Source organism: Dendrobates tinctorius, unplaced genomic scaffold, assembly GCF_039654945.1.
Source record: "Dendrobates tinctorius isolate UK_male_01 unplaced genomic scaffold, ASM3965494v1 ptg000295l, whole genome shotgun sequence".
In the NCBI taxonomy this organism is placed as follows: domain Eukaryota; kingdom Metazoa; phylum Chordata; class Amphibia; order Anura; family Dendrobatidae; genus Dendrobates; species Dendrobates tinctorius.
Window position 1 is genome coordinate 536,324 of NW_027361962.1, and position 24,079 is coordinate 560,402.

A 24,079-nucleotide genomic window follows, 5' to 3' on the forward strand; every position below is an offset into this window, starting at 1 on the left:
TTTTTATTATGGTATAATCTGTACTGAGTGAGCATGTGTGGTTTACTCCTTCTATATATACGGAGATAAAAATGTTACCCTATACTGTATACAGCTTCTATCTTGTTATACAGTACCTTTGTTCGACATTTAGTATTACGGTCAAATCCATACTGAGTGAGCGTCTGAGGGTGACTACGGGATTATCTATACGGAGATTTAAATTGTACACTATAATATATATACTTGATGTCTTGTTATCCAGTACCTTTTTTTCAACATTTTGCATTATGGTCAAATCCAGACTGAGTGAGCTTCTGAGGGTGACTCCGAAAATATATACCGAGATTTCAAATTTGACCTACACTGTTTACAGCTCTACGCTTGTGATACATTACCCATTTACAGCTTTTTATATTCTTGTCTAATTTATACTGGGCCTGAGAGCGTTTGTGTCTGCCTCCTGAAATATATCCGGAGATGCAGAATGTTTAAACTATACTATATACACCTTGTATCTGGTGATACTGTACCCTTTTTCAACTTTTTAGATTATTGAGTAATCCATACTGAGCCTGTGAGCGTCTGTGTATGGCTCATGAAATATATATGGAGATTTACAATTATCCCTAGACTGTATAGAGCTGTACGCTTCTGATACAGTACAATATATCTGCTTGAATTTTGTGTACATTTTCACAAAAATTAGTAAGTAGGATGGAAGACGCCATGGATGTGGGGGCCAGCTGGTACTGATGGTGGTGGTGGTGCATCTGCTGGTAGTGCCAAAAGCACAATAGCAGTTAAGGCAGGAGGTGTTGAGCCTGCGTCATGGTCTGGCTCCAGAAGGCCTGTAAGGCTCCCTTTTCTGGGAGTAGGTAAACTGCTTTTAAAGCCGGAGCATCAGGAACTGGTTTTGGCTTACATTGCTGAAACAGCCTCCAACTCTATCTCCTCTTCTGAAGTTTCAAGAAAATGCAAGCACTGAGTCGTCAGTGCAGGCTTCTGGTCAGGAGCAACCCCTTTCCTTGGGTCCATCACCCACACCAAAAGTGAAGGATGCGGCAGCCCATACTTCAGATTACTCCATGGAGCTCTTTTCACATACCATGCCTGGGTTCATTCTAAATGGGGCAGATTATACTGTATATGGAGCATTATTTGGGCCCATAAGACACTGGAGCATCATCCATGGGGCCCATCATATACTGGAGCATTCTAAATGGGGCAGATTATATATGGAGCATTATTTGGGCCTATAAGACACTGGAGCATCATCCATGGGGCCCATCATATACTGGAGCATTCAAAATGGGGCAGATTATATGTGGAGCATTATTTGAGCCCATAAGACACTGGAGCATCATCCATGAGGCCCATCATATACTGGAGCATTCTAAATGGGGCAGATTATATATGGAGCATTATTTGGGCCCATAAGACACTGGAGCATCATCCATGAGGCCCATCATATACTGGAGCATTCCAAATGGGGGACATCAGACACTGGAGCAGTATTTACGGGGCCCATTATACACTGGAGCATTAGAAATGGGGCTCATTATATTTGGAGCATTACTTGGGCCCATAAGACAATGGAGCATCATCCATGGGGCCCATCATATACTGGAGCATTCTAAATGGTGCAGATCAGACACTGGAGCAGCATCTATGGGGCCCATTATACACTGAGCATTAGAAATTGGTCCCATTATATATGGAGCATTATTTGGGCCCATAACACACTGGAGCATCATCCATGGAGACCATCATATACTGTAGCATTATGTGAAGCTCATCATATACTATATGGAACATTATATGGGACCAATTCTGTATGGAGAAATATATGGGGCTCATTATTCTGTATGGCGCACCATGTGGTGGCCATAATACTGTATGGAGAAATATACTGTCCGTTTTTTGAGCTATTGCAGAATTTAAAATAGATATCAGTCATGTCATGTAAGAAGTGAAGTATTTTTCATTGTACTATACCTATATTTCTGTGCCGTATCGGAGCATCACGAATTGTAGTATGTGTTAACCCCTTCATGACCAAGCCTATTTTGACCTTAATGACCAGGCCATTTTTTGCAATTCTGACCAGTGTCCCTTTATGAGGTAATAACTCAGGAACGTTTCAACGGATCGTAGCGATTCTGAGATTGTTTTTTCGTGACATATTGGGCTTCATGTTAGTGGTAAATTTAGGTCGATAATTTTTGTGTTTATTTGTGAAAAAAGCAGAAATTTGGCGAAAATTTCGCAATTTTCAAATTTTGAATTTTTATTATGTTAAACCAGAGAGTTATGTGACAGAAAATAGTTACTAAATAACATTTTCCACATGTCTACTTTACATCAGCACAATTTTGGAAACAAAATATTTTTTTTAGGAAGTAATAAGGGTTAAAAGTTGACCAGCGATTTCTCATTTTTACATCAAAATTTACAAAACCATTTTTTTTTAGGGACCACCTCACATTTGAAGTCACTTTGAGGGGTCTATATGGCAGAAAATACCCAAAAGTGACACCATTCTAAAAACTGCACCCCTCAAGCTACTCAAAACTACATTCAAGAAGATCATTAACCCTTCAGGTGTTTCACAGGAACTAGAGCAACGTGGAAAGAAAAAATTGACATTTTAAGTTTTCCAACAAAAATTTTCTTTTAGCATCAATTTTTTCATTTTCACATGGGCAACAGGATAAAATGGATCCTAAAATTTGTTGGGCAATTTCTCCTGAGTACACGATACCTCATATGTGGTCATAAACCACTGTTTGGGTGCACGGCAGGGCTCGGAAGGGAAGGAGCGCCATTTGACTTTTTGAATGGAAAATATGCTGGAATATTTAGCAGTTGCCATGTCACGTTTGGAGAGCCCCTGTGTGCCTAAACACTGGAGCTCCCCCACAAGTGACCCCATTTTGGAAACTAGACCCCCCAAGGAACTAATGATCACTTTGAACCCCCAGGTGCTTCACAAATTGATCTGTAAAAAAAAAAGTACTTTTTTGTCACAAAAATTTTCTTTTAGCCTCAGGTTTTTCATTTTCACATGGGCAACAGGATAAAGTGGATCCTAAAATTTGTTGCGCAATTTCTCCTGAGTACACAGATACCTCATATGTGATAATAAACCACTGTTTGGGCGCACGGCAGGGTCCGGAAGGGAAGGAGCACCATTTGACTTTTTGAATGGAAAATTAGCTCCAATCGTTATCGGACACCATGTCGCGTTTGGAGAACCCCTGTGCACCTAAACATTGGAGCTCCCCCACAAGTGAGCCCATTTTGGAAACTAGACCCCTTATGGAACTTATCTAGATGTGTAGTGAGCACTTTGAACCCCCAAGTGCTTCACAAAAGTTTATAACACAGAGCAGTGAAAATAAAAAATAATTTTTTTTCCTCAAAATTTTTTTAAGCTCACTATTTTTAATTTTCACAAGGCTAACAGGAGAAATTGGACCTCAAAAGTTGTTGTCCAGTTTGTCCTGAGTATGCTGGTACCCCATATGTAGGGGGAAACCACTGTTTGGGCGCACGGCAGGGCTCAGAAGGGAAGGAGCGCCATTTGACTTTTTGAAATGCAAATTACTTCTAATCGTTAGCGGACACCATGTCATGTTTGGAGAGCCCCTGTGTACCTAAACTGTGGAACCCCCCCACAAGTGACCCCATTTTGGAAACTAGACCCCCCCAAGGAACTTATCTAGATGTGTGGTGAGCACCTTGAATCCCCAAGTGCTTCACAGTTTATAACGCAGAGCCGTGAAAATAAAAAATATTTTTTTTCCTCAAAAAAATTATTTTTAGCCAGCAATTTTTTATTTTCACAAGGGTAGCTGGATAAATTGGACCCCAAAAGTTGTTGTCCAGTTTGTCCTGAGTACGCTGCTACCCCATATATGGAGGGGAACCATTGTTTGGGCACACGTAAGGGCTCGGAATGGAAGTAGTGATGTTTTGAAATGCAGACTTTGATGGAATGGTCTGCGGCCGTTGTTACGTTTGCAGAGCCCCTGATGTGCCTAAACAATAGAACCCCTCAATTCTAACTTCAACCCTAACCCCAGCACACCCCTTACCACAGCCCTAACCCCAACACATCCCTAACCCTAATCCCAACCCTAACCCCAACACACCCCTAACCCTAATCCCAACCCTAACCATAAGCCTAACCCTAATTCTAACCCTAATTCCAATCCTAACCCTAATTCCAACTCTAACCCTCTTTCCAACCCTAACCCTAATGGAAAAAGAAATAAAAATAATTTCTTTATTTTATTGTTTGTTAATGCCTATGGGGGTGATAAATGGGGGGTTTATTTACTTTTAATTCTATTTTGATCACTGAGAGTTTATCACAGCGATCAAAATGAATGAAAGGAAATTGCAGCCGGCGGGCGCACTGCGCATGCGCCCGCCATTTTCCAATATGGTGGCGCCCATGGTCCGGGACTGCGGGACACTGGGAGCCATAGCGGCACTCGGTGAGTACCGGGGGGGCGATCGGAAGCTGGCGGGGAGCGGGAGGGGGGTCAGATGACAGCGGCGGCAGATCGCTGCTGTCATTCAGTGGCGGGGGCGATCGCTGGTGGGGGGTCGGATCAGTGTCACCAGCCATGTCCGATGCTACAGCAGCGTCGGACATGGCTGGATTGTAATATTTCATCAATTTTCATTGATGAAATATTACTATCGCTGACTGGCTGTTTCACTTTTAACAGCCAATCAGAGCGATCGTAGCCACGTGGGGGAGAAGCCACGCCCCCATGGTGAAGTGCAAAGCCCCCTATATCTGTGGGGCGGGTGACCTTTCAGTGACCTAGGTCACCTGACCCGCACGGGGGTTTTAAAGTCATGACGGCACATAGGCGTCACTGATCAGATTGGCACCAGTTTTCATGATGCCTATGTGGCGTCATTGGTCGTGAAGGGGTTAAAGGGGTGCAGTGACTCTTTGGCCCGGGGCACACGAAAACCTGGAGCCAGCCCTACCCCCCAACTTTAGCCAAATAACCCCCAGTTTTCAATGCGTAACTATTATTATAAAGTAGATTAAGGATGACAAGCTTAATAAGAATTGATGTTGTTGGCATTGAAATGGGCACTGTAGGTGTTTCCTGTCCTCCACTTCCTGCCGACTTTGCTTCCCCATTGACTTGCATTGGGTTTCGTGTTTCAGTCGGACCTCCGACTTTTCCCTATAGTCGGCCGATTTCATTCGACTCGACTTTTGAAAAAGTCGGGTTTCATGAAACCCGACTCGACCCTAACAAAGGCAAAGTCGCTCATCTCTAATGGTGACATTATAAAACAGAAGGTAAATGTTACTTATTCAAATTTTGGGTATTATAACTATTTGGTATATGGGTGTAAACAACGTTTGAACATTGCAAATTTGTCATATTTTTTTAATTTTAATAAATAAAAACAAAATATATTGATTTAAATTTATTACTAAAGTAGAATACAAAGTATCAAGAACAAAAAAAAACTCAGGCAACTGAGATAAGTTTAAAAATTCCATTGTTATTAACACGATAAAAATTTGAAAAATTGGCCTTGGTTACTAAAAGATTAAAATGGCTTAGTCCCAGTGTGTCTTCTCTTCTGATGTAAAACAAAATTTTGTTTGGTAGTAAAACATTTCCCACATTCGAAACATGAAAATGGCTTCTCTCCTGTGTGAATTCGCTCATGACTAATAAGATGACATTTCTTATAAAAACATTTTCCACATACTGAACATGAAAATTTCCTCTCTCTTGTGTGACATAGCTCATGTGTAACAAGAATTGATCTATCTGCAAAACATTTACCACATTCTAAACATGAAAATGGCTTGTCTTCTGTGTGACGTCTCTCATGTGCAACAAGATTTGATTTGTTGGAAAAACATTTCCCACATTCTGAACATGAATACGGCTTCTCTCCTGTGTGAATTCTCTGATGTACAACAAGATGTGATTTGTAAACAAAACATTTCCCACATTCTGAACATGAAAATGACTTCTCGCCTGTGTGAATTCTCTGATGTGCAACAAGTTGTGATTTGCCAGCAACACATTTTCCACATTCTGAACATTTCTTAGTAAAACATGTACCACATTCTGAACATGAAAATGGTTTCTCTCCTGTGTGAATTCTCTCATGTGCAACAAGATTTGATTTCTTAGTAAAACATTTGCCACATTCTGAACATGAAAATGGCTTCTCTCCTGTGTGAATTATCTCATGTGCAACAAGTTTTGATTTGCCGGCAAAACATTTTCCACATTCTGAACATGAATACGGCTTCTCTCCTGTGTGAATTCTCTCATGTACAACAAGATGTGATTTCTTAGGCTAATTTCACACTTGCTTTTTTTTGCAGCGCGTTTTTCCCGCAAAAAAACGCATTGAAAAAACGCATACAAAAGCATACAACTGCTGCGTTTTTTTCAAGCATTTTTATGAGCATGCATGAAAAAAACGCAGCGTTTTTATGCGTTTGTAGTGCGTTTTTACCGCGTTTGCGTTTTTTCCAAACATTAGGTGGCCCCTCACACTAACCCAAACCATGACTTTACTAACCCTAACCCTGACCCTAACCCTTAACCAAACCATACTTAACCCTAACCCAAACCCTAACTAACCCTAACCCTGACCCCCCTTAACTAACCCTAACTCTAACCCAAACCCCTAAATTCCATGGTTAACAAAAAAAAACGCATGTGCAAAAAAACGCATACATAAGCATGCCAATGCGCACATATGCGCACCCAGACTTATAATGGGTGTCTTGCTGTAAAAAAACGCATTGCGCGCGCATGCGTTTTATGAGGCAAGTCGGACGCCCAAAAAATGCAACAGGATGCATTTTGTGCGCCCGAGCGCATACCGCAAAAAAACGCATGCGCGCAAAAACGCATACAAACGCGTGTGTATGCGCACATAAGCGCATCCCATGCAAAGTATAGAAAAAAACGCATGCGTTTTTTAGCGCTAAAATCCCGCGAAAAAAAACGCAAGTGTGAAACCAGCCTTAGTAACACATTTGCCACATTCTGAACATGAAAATGGCTTCTCTCCTGTGTGAATTCTCTCATGTGCAACAAGACTTGATTTCTGAGAAAAACATTTCCCACATTCTGAACATGAAAATGGCTTCTCTCCTGTGTGATGTCTCTCATGGTCAAGAAGATGTGATTTCTGAGAAAAACATTTCCCACATTCTGAACATGAAAATGGCTTCTCGCCTTTGTGAATTCTCTGATGTGCAACAAGTTGTGAAGGGGTCGTGAAGGGGTTAAAGGGGTGCAGTGACTCTTTGTCCCGGGGCACACGAAAACCTGGAGCCAGCCCTACCCCCCAACTTTAGCCAAATAACCCCCAGGTTTCAATGCGTAACTGTTATTATAAAGTAGATTAAGGATGACAAGCTTAATAAGAATTGATGTTGTTGGCATTGAAATGGGCACTGTAGGTGTTTCCTGTCCTCCACTTCCTGCCGACTTTGCTTCCCCATTGACTTGCATTGGGTTTCGTGTTTCAGTCGGACCTCCGACTTTTCCCTATAGTCTGCCGATTTCGTTCGACTCGACTTTTGAAAAAGTCGGGTTTCATGAAGCCCGACTCGACCCTAACAAAGGCAAAGTCGCTCATCTCTAATGGTGACATTATAAAACAGAAGGTAAATGTTACTTATTCAAATTTTGGGTATTATAACTATTTGGTATATGGGTGTAAACAACGTTTGAACATTGCAAATTTGTCATATTTTTTTAATTTTAATAAATAAAAACAAAATATATTGATTTAAATTTATTACTAAAGCAGAATACAAAGTATCAAGAACAAAAAAAAACTCAGGCAACTGAGATAAGTTTAAAAATTCCATTGTTATTAACACGATAAAAATTTGAAAAATTGGCCTTGGTTACTAAAAGATTAAAATGGCTTAGTCCCAGTGTGTCTTCTCTTCTGATGTAAAACAAAATTTTGTTTGGTAGTAAAACATTTCCCACATTCGAAACATGAAAATGGCTTCTCTCCTGTGTGAATTCGCTCATGACTAATAAGATGACATTTCTTATAAAAACATTTTCCACATACTGAACATGAAAATTTCCTCTCTCTTGTGTGACATAGCTCATGTGTAACAAGAATTGATTTATCTGCAAAACATTTACCACATTCTAAACATGAAAATGGCTTGTCTTCTGTGTGAATTCTCTCATGTGCAACAAGATTTGATTTGTTGGAAAAACATTTCCCACATTCTGAACATGAATACGGCTTCTCTCCTGTGTGAATTCTCTGATGTACAACAAGATGTGATTTGGAAAAAAAATATGTCCCACATTCTGAACATGAATATGACTTCTCTCCTGTGTGAATTCTCTGATGTACAACAAGATGTGATTTGTAAACAAAACATTTTCCACATTCTGAACATGAAAATAGCTTCTCTCCTGTGTGATGTCTCTCATGTGCAACAAGACTTGATTTCATAGTAAAACATTTCCCACATTCTGAACATGAAAATGGCTTCTCTCCTGTGTGATGTCTCTGATGTACAACAAGATGTGATTTGTAAACAAAACATTTCCCACATTCTGAACATGAAAATGACTTCTCGCCTGTGTGAATTCTCTGATGTGCAACAAGTTGTGATTTGCCAGCAACACATTTTCCACATTCTGAACATGAAAATGGCTTCTCTCCTGTGTGAATTCTGTCATGTGCAACAAGATGTGATTTCTTAGTAAAACATTTTCCACATTCTGAACATGAATACGGCTTCTCTCCTGTGTGAATTCTCTCATGTGCAACAAGATTTGATTTCTTAGTAAAACATTTGCCACATTCTGAACATGAAAATGGCTTCTCTCCTGTGTGAAGTATCTCATGTGCAACAAGTTGTGATTTGCCGGCAAAACATTTTTCACATTCTGAACATGAAAATGGCTTCTCGCCTGTGTGATTTCTCTCATGTGCAACAAGTTTTGATTTGCCGGCAAAACATTTTTCACATTCTGAACATGAAAATGGCTTCTCTCTTGTGTGAATTCTCTCATGTGCAACAAGACTTGATTTCTGAGAAAAACATTTCCCACATTCTGAACATGAAAATGGCTTCTCTCCTGTGTGAATTCTCTGATGTACAACAAGTTGTGATTTGCCAGCAAAACATTTTCCACATTCTGAACATGAAAATGGCTTCTCTCCTGTGTGATGTCTCTCATGTGCAACAAGACTTGTTTTCATAGTAAAACATTTCCCACATTCTGAACATGAAAATAGCTTCTCTCCTGTGTGATGTCTCTCATGTGCAACAAGACTTGTTTTCATAGTAAAACATTTCCCACATTCTGAACATGAAAATAGCTTCTCTCCTGTGTGATGTCTCTCATGTGCAACAAGACTTGATTTCATAGTAAAACATTTCCCACATTCTGAACATGAAAATAGCTTCTCTCCTGTGTGAATTCTCTGATGTACAACAAGTTGTGATTTGCCGGCAAAACATTTTTCACATTCTGAACATGAAAATGGCTTCTCTCCTGTGTGAATTCTCTCATGTGCAACAAGATTTGATTTCTTAGTAAAACATTTGCCACATTCTGAACATGAAAATGGCTTCTCTCCTGTGTGATGTCTCTCATGGTCAAGAAGCTTTGATTTCTGAGGAAAACATTTCACACATTCTGAACATGAAAATGGCTTTTCTCCTGTGTGAATTCTCTGATGTATAACAAGTTGTGATTTGCCGGCAAAACATTTTCCACATTCTGAACATGAAAATGGCTTCTCTCCTGTGTGAATTCTCTCATGTGCAACAAGATTTGATTTCTTAGTAAAACATTTGCCACATTCTGAACATGAAAATGGCTTCTCTCCTGTGTGATGTCTCTCATGGTCAAGAAGCTTTGATTTCTGAGAAAAACATTTCCCACATTCTGAACATGAAAATGGCTTCTCTCCTGTGTGATGTCTCTCATGGTCAAGAAGCTTTGATTTCTGAGAAAAACATTTCCCACATTCTGAACATGAAAATGGCTTTTCTCCTGTGTGAATTCTCTGATGTATAACAAGTTGTGATTTGCCGGCAAAACATTTTCCACATTCTGAACATGAAAATGGCTTCTCTCCTGTGTGAATTCTCTCATGTGCAACAAGATTTGATTTCTTAGTAAAACATTTGCCACATTCTGAACATGAAAATGGCTTCTCTCCTGTGTGATGTCTCTCATGGTCAAGAAGCTTTGATTTCTGAGAAAAACATTTCCCACATTCTGAACATGAAAATGGCTTCTCTCCTGTGTGATGTCTCTCATGGTCAAGAAGCTTTGATTTCTGAGAAAAACATTTCCCACATTCTGAACATGAAAATGGCTTCTCTCCTGTGTGATGTCTCTCATGGTCAAGAAGCTTTGATTTCTGAGAAAAACATTTCCCACATTCTGAACATGAAAATGGCTTCTCTCCTCTGTGAATTCTCTGATGTATAACAAGTTTTGATTTGCCGGCAAAACATTTTCCACATTCTGAACATGAATACGGCTTCTCTCCTGTGTGAATTCTCTCATGTACAACAAGATGTGATTTCTGAGAAAAACATTTGCCACATTCTGAACATGAAAATGGCTTCTCTCCTGTGTGAATTCTCTCATGTGCAACAAGACTTGATTTCTGAGAAAAACATTTCCCACATTCTGAACATGAAAATGGCTTCTCGCCTTTGTGAATTCTCTGATGTGCAACAAGTTGTGATTTGCCAGCAAAACATTTTCCACATTCTGAACATGAATACGGCTTTGCTCCTGTGTGATGTCTCTCATGTACAACAAGATGTGATTTGCTAGCAAAACATTTGCCACATTCTGAACATGAAAATGGCTTCTCTCCTGTGTGAATTTTCTCATGTGCAACAAGACTTGATTTCTTAGCAAAACATTTCCCACATTCTGAGCACGAAATTGGCTTCTTTCTTGTGGACGCGCTTTTATCTTCCACACTTTTATTTTGCTTAACAGTCTGTGATGGATTAGGAAATAGTCCTTTGCTAGGAACGGCTGAGGGTATATCTGAGATGTCACCATGCTCTTCATATGTTTCTTGTTTGAAGCTATCATCTTCTGCTTTAATATACGAAGATATCAGATGTCCTTCGGAGCTGCTATTATACTCATCTGCAGAGAATAAAAGTGATTTGATTTTTGAACAAAACCTTAAAAATCATATTTACCTAAATACAAAAATTAAAAATTTAAGAAAAATATAAAAACATTCATACATTTTCTAAGGTATGTAGTAACGCTTTATAATTAACTGACTAAAGTGTCATTTACATGATGTGAGGATTGCACAAAGAATCAATTGTACTAATGTTCCTTCCCAATCATTGCCGAGTGCAAAGATCAAATGTCAAAGAATAAACCATTTGTCAATGATCGCATATTTCATTATAATATATAGTTGTCGGCAGCGCATCCATTGTGTACATAGAAAATGTTCTGCAATAATAAAAATGCATGAGAATGGATTCAAACCATCGTTGCTCCATCACACTGAAAGTTAATAAGCCCCAATCAACTTCCTATATCATTATTATTATAGCGCTATTTATTCCATGGTGCTTTACATGTGAAAAGGGGTATACACAATAAAAAACAAGTACAATAAACTGACAAGCCATGACTGGTACAGGAGGAGAGAGGACCCTGCCCGCGAGCGCTCACAACCTACAAGGGAATCCGTTATATTCTCCTTGCAGCTGCTCACTTTCCATCTTCAGGAGAAGTAGACGGTTGTAGCCGCCATCTCTCTCTGATCAGTGACTATTCTATCTCCCGTTACCGCTTCAATGACTGGAAAAAAGCGGCAACAGAGAAAATATAACTTCATTTTCTCCCAGTAGCGGCTCTTCCAATAAAAAACTGAACGTGATTTAAATACTATTTACCTGCAGATTACCAATATATGTTTACAAAGGGAGATAATGGCCTGTAACAAGCACTGATGGATCATGTGGGAGCATTTTTCTTTTCTGTCTCCATAAAGAACAGATGAACTCCTGGTTGAACTTTCAACTCTACAGAGGATTTGAGAGAGACATCGGACAATAGACTCAGGTATAATTGTGTGTCTATACTAACATCACTAATTACTTGTCTGTGGCCTGGACTGTTCTAGAATAATGAAAAATATTCCATATATTGCATACCTCGGTGTGTGATGTGGAACTTCTGTGTATTGCTCAGTGACTACGTCAAGTAGATCACTAGCACCCCAATTTTCATGTGACAGAGCCCAGGACACGCTCATCCTGTACCACTCATCTCAGGGGAAATGCTCAGGAGTCAGTGCTATCAGGTGGAGTACATCTCACATGCTCCATGACAGCTAAATGCACAGCGTAGAGGGGAGGAGCCGTATGGTCGTGCATTGGGAAGTCATGGCAATGGCACAAATATAAGGCTGGATAAGCCCAGGTATTATTTTGCTTTCTCTTATAATCTACTCCTGACTGGACACACGTGGTCAAAATTGTTGGTACCCCTCGTTTAATGACAGAAAAAACCACAATGGTCACAGAAGTAACTTGAACCTGACAAAAGTAGCAATAAATAAAAAAATCTATGAAAATGAACAAATGAAAGTCAGACATTGCTTTTCAACCATGCTTCCAATGAATTAAAAAAAAAAATAATAAAACTCATGAAATAAGTCTGGACAGAAATGATGGTACCCCTTAAAATAATGTGACAAAAGGCACATCTTAAATCGCAGTGTGTCCACTAATTAGCATCACAGGTGTCTACAATCCTGGAATTAGTGAGTGGCCTGTATAGAGGCTACAGATACTCACTGTGCTGTTTGGGGACATGGGTGTATCACACTCAACATGGACCAGAGGAAGTGAAGGAAAGAGTTGTCTCAGGAGGTTAGAAAGAAAATTATAGACAAACATGTTAAAGGTAAAAGTTATAAGACCATCTCCAAGCAGCTTGATGTTCCTGTGACTACAGCTGCACATATTATTCAGAATTATAAGATCCATGGGACTGTAGCCAACCTCCCTGGACTTGGCCGCAGGAGGAAAATTGATGGGAAATCAAATAGACGGATAATACGAATGGTAACAAAAGAGCCCAGAAAAACTTCTAAACAGATTAAAGGTGAACTTCAAGCTCAAGGAAAATCAGTGTCAGATCGCACCATCCGTTGTTGTATGAGCCAACGTGGACTTCATGGGAGACAACCAAGGAGGGCACCATTGTTGAAAAAAAAAATCATAAAAAAAGCCAGACTATAATTTGCCAAACGATATTTTGCCAAGCCACAAAGCTTCTGGGAGAATATCCTATGGACAAATGAGACAAAAATTGAACTTTTTGGCAAGGCATATCAGCTCCATGCTCACAGATGGAAAAATGAAGCATTTGAAGAAAATTACACTGTGAAACATGGAGGAGGCTCTGTTATGTTCAGGAGATACTTTGCTGCATCTGGCACAGTGTGTCTAGAATCTGTGCAGGGTACAATGAAATTTCAAGACTATGAAGGGATTCTAGAGAGAAATGTGCTGTCCAGTGTCAGAAAGCTTGGTCTCAGTCGCAGGTCATAGGTCTTGCAACAGGATAATCACCCAAAACACACAGTTAAAACCACTCACATATCGCTAAGAGGAAAATATTAGACTATTCTGTAGTGGCCTTCTATGAGCCCAGACCTAAAATCTATTGAGCATCTTTGAAAAGAGCTGAAACATGCCGTCTGGAAAAGTCAACCTTCACACACGAAACAACTGGAGTTTACTCTTGAGGAGTGGGCCAAAATACCTGTCGAGAGGTGGAGTCTCACTGACAGTTACAGGAATCGTTTGATTGCAGTGATTGCCTCAAAAGTTGTGCAACAAAATATTAAGTTAAGGAACCATCATTTCTGTCCAGGCCTATTTCATGAGTTTTATTTTTTTTTTTTTTATTTTGTGGAAGCATGGATGAAAAGCAATGTCTGACTTTCATTTGTTCAGTTTCATAGATTTTTTTTATTATTACTTTTGTCAGATTCAAGTTATTTCTGTGACCATTGTGGGTTTTTCTGTCACTAAACGAGGGTACCAACAATTTTGACCACGTGTGTAACTATGAAGCAATTATCTTAAAAAGAGCATGTTTGACGCTCTGCCCAGCTTATTATATCAAATAGGTCCGGTGAATGAGGAGAATGTGACTCTCCTCTTATTTATTTCATGGTGACTCCTCATCAGGACGGTTACCTGTATGATCTTTCTCTTTGCACCGCCACTCATCTCCCCGCACATCACTTTCTCCTTTCTCCATTATGGATTGTGGATTATTCAGCAGATTTTTGCCTGGATTTCAAAACTGTGAAAATAATAATAATATATAATAAAGTCACAGACAGAAGGAAAACTCATGTGGAATGTTCTAGATGGATGCTTTTACTACAAGCTTGTGAGCCGCTAACCAACGCCGACATCACCACCTCTTATATCACCAGTGCCGCCCTCAGAGTCAGTATAGCGGTGCCTAGTGATAGAAGCCGGGGTCGCTGGAGCAGGGTCCAGTGATTTCCTTTCATTATTTTGTCTTCACATTTCGGATTCCCTGATATTTTTATTTTCCATCATAGAAGATTTGTTTTGCTTGGAAATTTTGCATTTTTGGGGTACATGTATTTTTAGTGGGATCGGAAGCAATTTTGTAATTTTGTTTTTTTTATGGTGTTCACGAGACATAAATGTAATTTTTTTATATTTACAGGCAGCTCAATATGGTCTAAACCAGTGTTTCCTAAATTCCAGTCCTCATGTTCCCCCACGAGTTATGTTTTCAGTATTTCCATAGTGTTGCACAGGTGAGAGAATTTCTGATGACTTGATAATTCCACTACTTGTGCAATACTAAGGAAATCCTAGAAACATGACCCGTGGGGGCTGTGAAGACTGGAGTTCGGGAAACACTGGTCTAACTAAAGAGATATGTGGATGAACATGTTCTATCTGCCCGTACTACTCTCTTATATGCAAGGCCATTGTCATGACCGCACTCGCTAATGCAGGCATAATGTGTGGATGTGACCGGGGGTATCGAATACATGACCACCTAGTCTGTCTAATAGCATTACAACTCTATAGTGTAACTCCCACTCACAAATAACCACCCAAAGCTGCCACCACTAAGGCAGTTACCGATAACTGATAAGTGATACAAATATAGTCCCAAATATAAGCAAATTTCACATGCAGCATATCATAAAGACCCTCACTTGAGAAGCATGACTAAGACCACCTCATGGTGGCTCATTGGTTAGCACTATTGCTATGCAGCGCTGGGGTCCTGGGTTTAAATCCCACCAAGAACAACATCAGCAACAAGTCTGTACGTTTTCACCGTGTTTGCGTGGGTTTCCTCCAGGTTTTCTGGCTTCATGTTACATCCTGAAGTAGTCGATGGAAAGGCTGCCTTGTCACGTACTGGCTATCGGGCACTCTGTAGTGAGGGCGGTATGTATATCACCAATCCCAGGCTCTTAAAACTGGAAAATTTGTGGATATCACCCGTGCTGCTGTACAAATCACGGTCCACACGATTAGAAGGTAGAAATGATGGTTTATTCACTCAACACGTTTCAAAGTCATGAGGACTTCTTCAGATGCTATAGCATTGACTTCGAAAACGCATTGAGTGAATAAACCATCAATTCTACCTTCTAATTGTGTGGACCTTGTGATAGCCACAAATTTTTCCAGTTTTAACACTATAACTTGGTCACCGGCTTGACCAGTGGATCTGCAGCAGCTGTCCACTCTGATGAGTTTCCATGCTCTAATGAAAAGATACATCAGGTAAGTGCAATCTGATTGTATACCGTCATCTCCATCGTTTAAGACCCTATTTGCGCTTATCTCTCCTTATTGCAGCCTAAGGCTGGGAATACACATAAACCTCCGATCTGTCACTGCCAGGGTTCCCCAATAACACCAAGATGCTACGCTGCCACCAGTTCCTTGTTTGTTACAAGCAAGGTCAGTTACCAAAGGCTATATCGGGTCAGAAACCAACCAAAGATAGCGGGAATTTGAACGGAGTCCATGTCGGTTCGATCATAGAGCAAAAAGAACAAAACTAGTAAATTGATAAAATATCGGCAGTGTTTACAAAAATACAAAAGATATTCCAAAAAAACAATATGTACAACAGTAATAAAATTAAAAGGGATTAAAATATGAAACTTAATCTCTCTCAGTCACAGGTATGATGTGTCGATAAAGGGGAAGAGAATCCCAGAGAAAAGATTCAGTCCAAAGCATGTTGTCTAGCTGTCTCTCCGGCATCTGAACACCTCCCAAAATGTGCGTTTAAGTTTTATGCTTTGCCCACAAGCCTAGAGACTCCTCCCTTGCTGACCTCACTGGTGGGCTGTGTTCAAGGATGTAGAGCACTTTTAGATAATTATCAAAACATCCTGTTTTCCATATATTGGGCTGGGAGGCTCACAGGGCGACGATAGGGGCATTATATTTTCCCCTGCGAATTTACCATTCTTTTGAGACCAAACACGTCACATCCGCATGTTACTGGGGGGCAGAAACTCATTTCCCAGATTCCTGATGGCCCTAAAGGCCGCAAACCGTTGCCATGTATAGCCCTACATGCCCAGCTCCTGGGAATCCAATTTTCACATTTCTAGGATTACTTGAAGTTATAAAATTAGACTTTGATTATTTTGGGATAAGATCAAAGGAATTCTTGGTGGGGAAAACACTCAGCCCTTGCTAGAGCTGGCAGACCATGATCTCACATTACACAAAGACCAGTTACCTGAAGGGAGGGGGAGAGAGATATCCAAGATGATTTTCTATAAAATGATGTTAGTCTCACATTGGAAGCGGTAGTGGATGGTGAGATATGGAGCCCGAAAGTCAAATGATCAAAATATTGTTACCCTTTTGCTCATTACTTATAAAAAAGGGTGACAGGAATCAAACACAGCAAAGAACCCAAAATAAAATTTAATTTAAGCTATCTGCTCGGCCAACCTGACACGTTTCACACAAAAATGATTCATCAGGAGTTGGCATATACATTGAATGCATGTCCTTTTATACATAGTTAAACAAAAAAAGATTACAACTTATATCATAAAATTGCTTCATAAAAAAGGGTCCAAGATGGTGCTGGATGCCAGGAGGTGGGTATACTGGTGGACACGTGTACATCAGATCAGCAGTCATGTGGTCACCAGCTGAATGGCTAGTGAGAGGAAGGGGCGTGAATGAGGAGTCCGGTCACATGTGAAGTCGGGATGCAGGGTAATGCTGATGACACTGCATAAATTATCGGAGAGAAGGCACGGACCAGCACAGAGTGTCATGTGACAGTCCAAGCGCATCACACCAGTATATTAAAAATGGACTACAAATAATACCAGCAGAGTGCATTATATTAGTAAAATAATGAAGCAAAGTGCAAGACAGACAAACAATGATAAACCCACAAAGGGTGATGAAAAGGAGTGGAAAAAATACTTGAATGGATGAAAGAAAGGAAGTGTGAACAAAAGCATAGTAAGGAAAAATAAATAAAAATGAATATAAATATAAAAATAATAAAGAAAAATAAAATCTGAATGAAAAAATAATGAAGAAAAGGGGTATTAAAAAACTTTATAAACAAGTAAAAAAAATATGAGCAGGGACAGGAACAAATAAAGAGGGATATATATTGAAATGATAAAAAAAACAAACAAGGAAAATTATACATGTGTGACAAAAGTGCAAAATAGTACAGAAAATACATATACAGCTCTTATGTAGTCCCGCATAAAAGGTGTTAGCAATATACAGTGGGTACGGAAAGTATTCAGACCCCTTTAAATTTTTCACTCTTTGTTTCATTGCAGCCAGTTGGTATGTTCAAAAAAGTTCATTTTTTTCCCATTAATGTACACTCTGCACCCCATCTTGACTGAAAAAAAGAAATGTAGAATTTTTTGCAAATTAGAAAAGAAAAACTAAAATATCACATGGTCATAAGTATTCTGACCCTTTGCTCAGTATTGAGAAGCATCTTTTGAGCTAGTACAGTCAAGAGTCTTCTTGGGAATGATGCAACAAGTTTTTCACACCTGGAATTGGGGATGCTCTGCCATTCTGTTAGGTTTGTCTCAAGTCGACCATAAAGGATATTGTGTAAATCAAGTTTATTGAAGTATTTGCATGTTACATGTCAATCAATATTAACATGAAAAGACATATCATATCCATTATCATGAAACAAAAATGATGTAACATTTATTAACAACTTTGCCTATAGAAAATCATACATATAATCAATGTTAAATAAGCACTTGAAATGCTTGTTCATGTAGGCAATCAATATCATTCCGTAACTTTATCAATAAATTGAATTAATTTTTGATTAGATGATACCTAGAGTAAGGTTCTAGGTGCAAAAAGAAAAAGAGAATAGAAAAGGAAAAGTGAGAGAAGGAATAGAAAGGGAAAAGAGAGGGGTTTTAGAGAGTAGGGGTAGAGAATGTAAACTCATCCTTTAGGCAAATCCATGGTTCCTAATATCTATAAGGGAGCATGAGTTCCAATCCATTAGTTCAATATCAGCCAAACAGTTCACTTATGAATTGTTTCTGTCCTATGAGCTAGAGTTGAGTGACTTTGGTTGGATCGGGTTTCGTGAAACCCGAATGAAACAAAATTTGTCTCAGATGAAACTGGTCCGACTAGGGCAAAAAATAGTTGTAGTTTCGTCCGAAACTCGACCTCAATGCAAGTCAATGGGGAATAAAAGTCGGCATTGAGTGGATGAATGGATTGGCTTGCTTGGCTAATTTAGTAATGAAGCTTATTTGTTCATAAAAGAACCAAGTGCCTGCTGGTGGTTCCTCGTCTTGGAAAATGTCCTAGAGAGGCCTCATCCCCGTCCTGGTAATGTTAGGAGTGGCGGAATGCACTAAATAAAAAATATAAAGTGCGTTCGCCACTCGGGGTCCACCGTGCAGTAGATGTTTAAAACCGCTGCTAGGTGGTGGCAGAGCAATCAGGCGGTAGTGTGCACAGGGTTAGATATCACCCAGGTGAACAAAAGCAATCTCTGTTGTACTCACAGAGCTGCTAATACAAATAATAAATATAATTACGCTGAGCCTGTTAGAGGCACAGAGACTCAGTGGCGCATAAGCGGTAAATGGTCACCGGAGTAGTTCAAGATGACGGCACTACATCCGCCAAGACCTACCATAAACACTCGTGTGCACAGCGTTGCAACTGCGAACGCACACTAAAGCTGCTACAGCAGCGCGGCGTGGGACTTACCGCAAGAAAACACCACAGTAACACAGGTGTGCTTGTGGAGCAATGGCGGGCTGGCGCTAATACTAGCTATAACTCATTCCCTCACACAGACGTAATATCATAGGAATGGGGTTTCAAATGAGTCATACACCAGAACATGCATCCATCAACATACACACAGCAGCAAGTATGACTATACTAGCGCATGGCGGAACAGCCATGAGCACTTTTTATAGCAAACGGGACCTTCCGGAAGTCTCCAGAACTCTGGGCTGAACCAATGGGATTAGGAGCAGGACCTGAGCACCTGACTCCCGAACACCAATGGGAGCTCGTTCCACGAGCATGCTCAGAAGATGGAAAGAAGGACTTAGGCCTCTTTCACACATCAGGTTTTCGCCGTCAGGCGCGATCCGGCGCTTTTGACAGAATCCGGATCCGGCGAAATGCAATGCCGGATCCGGTTTCCCCCCCATTGACTTGCATTTGCGCCGGATCGCGCCGGATGTCCATGCGTTTCATCCGGTTTTCGCCGGATACGGCAATGTGTCGCGATCCGGCGTCTGGAAAAAACGGCTACTGTAACGTTTTTTGTCTCCGGCGAAAAAGCCGGACACGCCGGATCCGGCGCGTCCGGCTTTTTCACACAATGAAAGCCTATGAGCGCCGCAATGCGCCTGATCCGGCGAAAGCCGGATCCGGTGGCCGGATCCGGTTTTTTTGGTCTGAGCATGCTCAGTAGCTCTGCCCACAAGACATATATAAAAGCAAGACAGTGGGACCCACAGCCACACCCAACATGCCACCCAAGCCAAGAACCAGGAGAAGGCAGCAGACATCTGCAGCACCATCAGCACCACCACCACCCCAAATGGAGCAGCAAATGGAACATGCTGAGGAGGGGAGTCCAGAAGCAGATGAGAGACGGTAATTATCAAATCCCCCATTCCTCCAAACTAGGGCCATTCATTGGCCCTTTGTTTCTCTTTATTCAACAGCCGCCAAAGAGATGCAGCAGCAGCAGAAATGGCATCACTGGCAGCAGCAACAGCAATACCCACAGCCATGGAGTCTGGCCATCAACAGGACAGCACATCTTCTTCTGGGAGCCCTCCCTCGCATTGTCAGCGTTTGACGGTAAGTTTTTATTTCCAAAATCCATCATCTCTGTAATATATGTCTATTCATTGTCTTTTATTTCAAAACAGGAATCACAAGATGAAGAGGAGCTCCCAGAAGAAGAAGGAAGGGGTGGACAGACACCTGGAGTGGGCTCACAATTGGTAAGTTTTTTGCATCAAACGCAGAAACACAACATCACACTACACACAACACATAGAAAACAATGTTCTGCAGACCACACACAGCAAACAAATGCCTACATCCAAAGACATAACATTTTTTGTTTTCTTCTCTAGTCTTCCCAATCTGGTGCTCGGCCAAGAGGTCCTCGCAGTGCCTCCCAGGGTCGTCGGCGACAGCAACGCGGCGGTCACCAGCGTGTAAGTATAAATATTTTTGCTTTGTTTTTTTGCACTTTTTATTTCATTTCTTTTGTGGAGGCTAATTATGTTATTTTTGTCTTTTTCTTTAACAGCCTTCACAGCGTGCTCCCGACTCTGACGGTGAGGATGGAGGACTCGATGTGGACCACCTCATCGATCTCGTCAGAGAAAGGGAGCCGCTCTGGAATATGGCTGACCGCCGCCACGCTGACCTTATCGTTACCCGACGACTCTGGGAGGAAATCTGTTCACTCCTTGTGGGCCGCTGGGAGGACCTCGATGTTCGGGCCCAGATTAAAGAGCGTAAGTATATATAGTACCGGTTGCTTGATGTAAACCAGTGTTTCCCGAACTCCAGTCCTCGTGGTCCCCACGGATCATGTGTTCAGGATTTCTATTTACTATGGAAATCCTGAAAACATGACCCCTGGGGACCATGAGGACTGGAGTTTGGGAAACACTGATGTTGTATACTAACCACTCCTTTCTCGTTTCAGGGAACAGAATTGTGAATCGGTGGCGGTCTGTGAGGGATCGTTTCAAGAAGGAGTTCAATAAAGAGATGCGGGCCCCGAGTGGATCTGGAGGACGCAGGAGCAAGTACAAGTACGCACAAGCCCTGTCGTTCCTCCGGGAGACAATGCTCACCAGAAGGTAAATATTACACACCACATGTGACAAAAAAATGTTTAGATGTAACTTTTTTTTTTCTGCCAGGGCCATACCATGTCACTATTTTAATTGTTTTTTTTTCTCTTTATTCCACAGCACGGTGAGCAGCACTCGGGAGCCTGCACGATTGGACCCTTCTGAGGCGATCCCTGAGGAGACCGGCACCGAGGGACACTTCGACCGCCCCGGTACATCTGCACCTTCCCACACATTCGACCCATCTGTCCCATCCACCAGAACAGGAGCATCGTGGCCGCCTACATTACATGAAGCTGCTGGTGAGGAGATCGCTTTCCCTTTACCCCACCCGTCTGCCCCTGCCACCTCTAGTACACCTGCGGGTACTGGGCGACAGCGGCAGAGGGGTCAGGAAAAGAGTTATGCGCAAGAGTTCTTGCATCTGAATGCATCTTTCCAGAACTGTCTAAAAGTCTTGTCAGAGCAAATCTCCGCAGGCTTTCAGCAGATCAACTCCAGCATTCTGGAGGTGAAGACACTTCTGCAAACCATGCATTCAGAAGCAAGATCTTCGCCAAACCACACCTTTTTCAGGTCTGTTGTGGAGCGCATGGCAACACTATCTCCAACCCAGCAGATGCATGTAATGCATTCGTGCCACGGTGCTCTACAGCAGGTTACCTCCCAACCTCCACCTCCCACCACTGTAGTTCCTCCACCTGCACCCCCTCCAGCCACTTTCCATCCTCCCCCTCCTATTACATCTGCACCCCCTCCAGCCACTTTCCATCCTCCCCCTCCTATTACATACCAGCAACCTCCCCAGTACCAGACATCTCCCCACTTCCAGCAACCTGCCCCGTACCAAACTCCTTCCCCGTACCAAACTCCTTCCCCGTACCAAACGCCTTCCCCATACAACTTTCCATCAACATCATCTGCTCCTACAGTCCCTGCCCAACCCTCCACTCCACCGCCCACCACCTCTTCTGCCTCCCACATGTCCACCCATTCTGTAGCTTTTTCCACACCTTCACCTCTAACTGTTCCTTCCCCACCACGATCCCAGTCCTCTCTCCACACACCCAGTGTCGAAGTGTCCCACAGCCCCTCCAGCAGTATTTCCACCCCACACTACACAGATTTGTAATGTGTGTTTTTTAATAAAAATGCCCATTGGGTTTAAAACCTTTATTAAAAAAGTTTTTTTGCACTTTAAAAACATTTTACAAAAAAAAAAAAAAATTTTAAATAAAAGTTAAATTATCGTTTCACAATGGTTGTCTGTCATTTCTTTCTGCGGCGAACTATGTTTAAAAAAAAAGGTTAAATACAGGGTATTTCAAAGGTAAAAAGGTATTCAAAACCAGGTATATAACTGTGGGTAAATTTTAGCTTTTTGCCACAGTTGTGTTCCTGGTTGTGTTTGAAGCAAAGTATTTCACCTAAAAAGTTGTGTTTATTGTTGGTGATTTCCTAACAATGTACACAACTTTTGTTAAAAGGTGAAATACTTTGCATAAAACACAACCAGGTACACACCTGTGGCCTAAAGCTAAAAATAGTAAGACCATGACAAGATAGCCAACTTTGGTTGGCAAAGGTATATACTGTTGGTCCAGAAGGTACACAAGTTTGGTTAGGGCACAAATCTTTCACACTCTGTCATCCTGCCAGTGTACTCTGCCTTGAGGTGACATAAAGTATATTGCAAAATTGTCCCTCATTACTGAAACCGTCACAGAACTTCTAGTGGTAATGTCATGGTAATCTTGCAAGGTGGTTTCTTCAGAGGTGTCCTCAATGGAAATGGGTTCCTTGCAGATAACAAAATTGTGGAGTACCACGCACGCTTTGATCACCTCGTCCACAGTTTCTGTCTTGAGGTTGATCGAAGTCAATAGTACCTGCCATTTGGCTGTCAGAATACCAAAGGTACATTCAACCATTCTTCTTGCTCTTGTGAGGCGGTAATTAAAAATGCGTTTTGGTCTTGTCAATCCTCTGCTAGAGTACGGTTTCAAAAGGTGTTCTGACAGCTGGAAGGCTTCATCCCCTACACAGACAAATGGCATAGGTGGACCAGATGTTTGCGGCAGCGGTCTAGGTGGTGGGAACTGGAAGGTGTTTCCATACAGTTTACGCCCCATGGCAGACAGTTTGAAAACTTGAGAGTCATTGGAGCGGCCATAGGCCCCAATATCAACCGCAATAAATTTGTATTCCGCGTCAGCGATGGCCATGAGGACAATTGAAAAATATTTCTTGTAATTGAAATATTCCGATCCCGATCCAGCTGGCTTTACAATGCGGATATGTTTCCCGTCCACAGCGCCCAAGCAGTTTGGAAACTGACATATCTGTTGAAACTTGTCAGCAATTTCAATCCACCTCTCTGTTGTGGGCTCTGGTAAAAACTCTTCAGCTAAGGAGTCCCACAGTGCACGGCATGTGTACTTCACAATTCCAGATATGGTGGAAATCCCGAGTCTGTACTGGAAATGCAGTGACGAAAGGGATTCTCCAGTTGCAAGAAATCTGTGGGGAATTAAAAAACAATAAATTAGTTTTAAATCACAGCATTACATACCAAAACTGAGCTATAACACTTGGAGATACAAAC

At 41.3% G+C, this 24,079-nt stretch overlaps 2 protein-coding genes across 11 annotated transcripts in view; both read right to left on the minus strand.

The window, feature by feature from the left end:
• LOC141073035 (uncharacterized) overlaps nt 1-24,079 on the minus strand; it is a 208,916-nt gene that overhangs the window by 170,460 nt on the left and 14,377 nt on the right. The gene's annotated exons all lie outside the window — the stretch shown is intronic.
• Nucleotides 5,434-24,079, minus strand: part of LOC141073033 (uncharacterized) — a 344,218-nt gene continuing 325,572 nt past the window's right edge. For 7 of the 10 annotated variants that reach the window (XM_073560331.1, XM_073560329.1, XM_073560328.1 and 4 more), the window contains 2 exons: nt 14,264-14,372; nt 7,786-11,171 (listed from right to left, as the gene is read on the minus strand). In XM_073560331.1, coding sequence (XP_073416432.1) covers nt 7,927-11,171; nt 14,264-14,327 — 3,309 coding nt within the window. In that variant the 5' untranslated portion in view covers nt 14,328-14,372 and the 3' untranslated portion in view covers nt 7,786-7,926. Of the gene's footprint in view, nt 6,343-7,785; nt 11,172-14,263; nt 14,373-24,079 lie in introns of those variants that run through there. The other 3 variants (XM_073560332.1, XM_073560333.1, XM_073560334.1) reach the window with 2 other exon arrangements.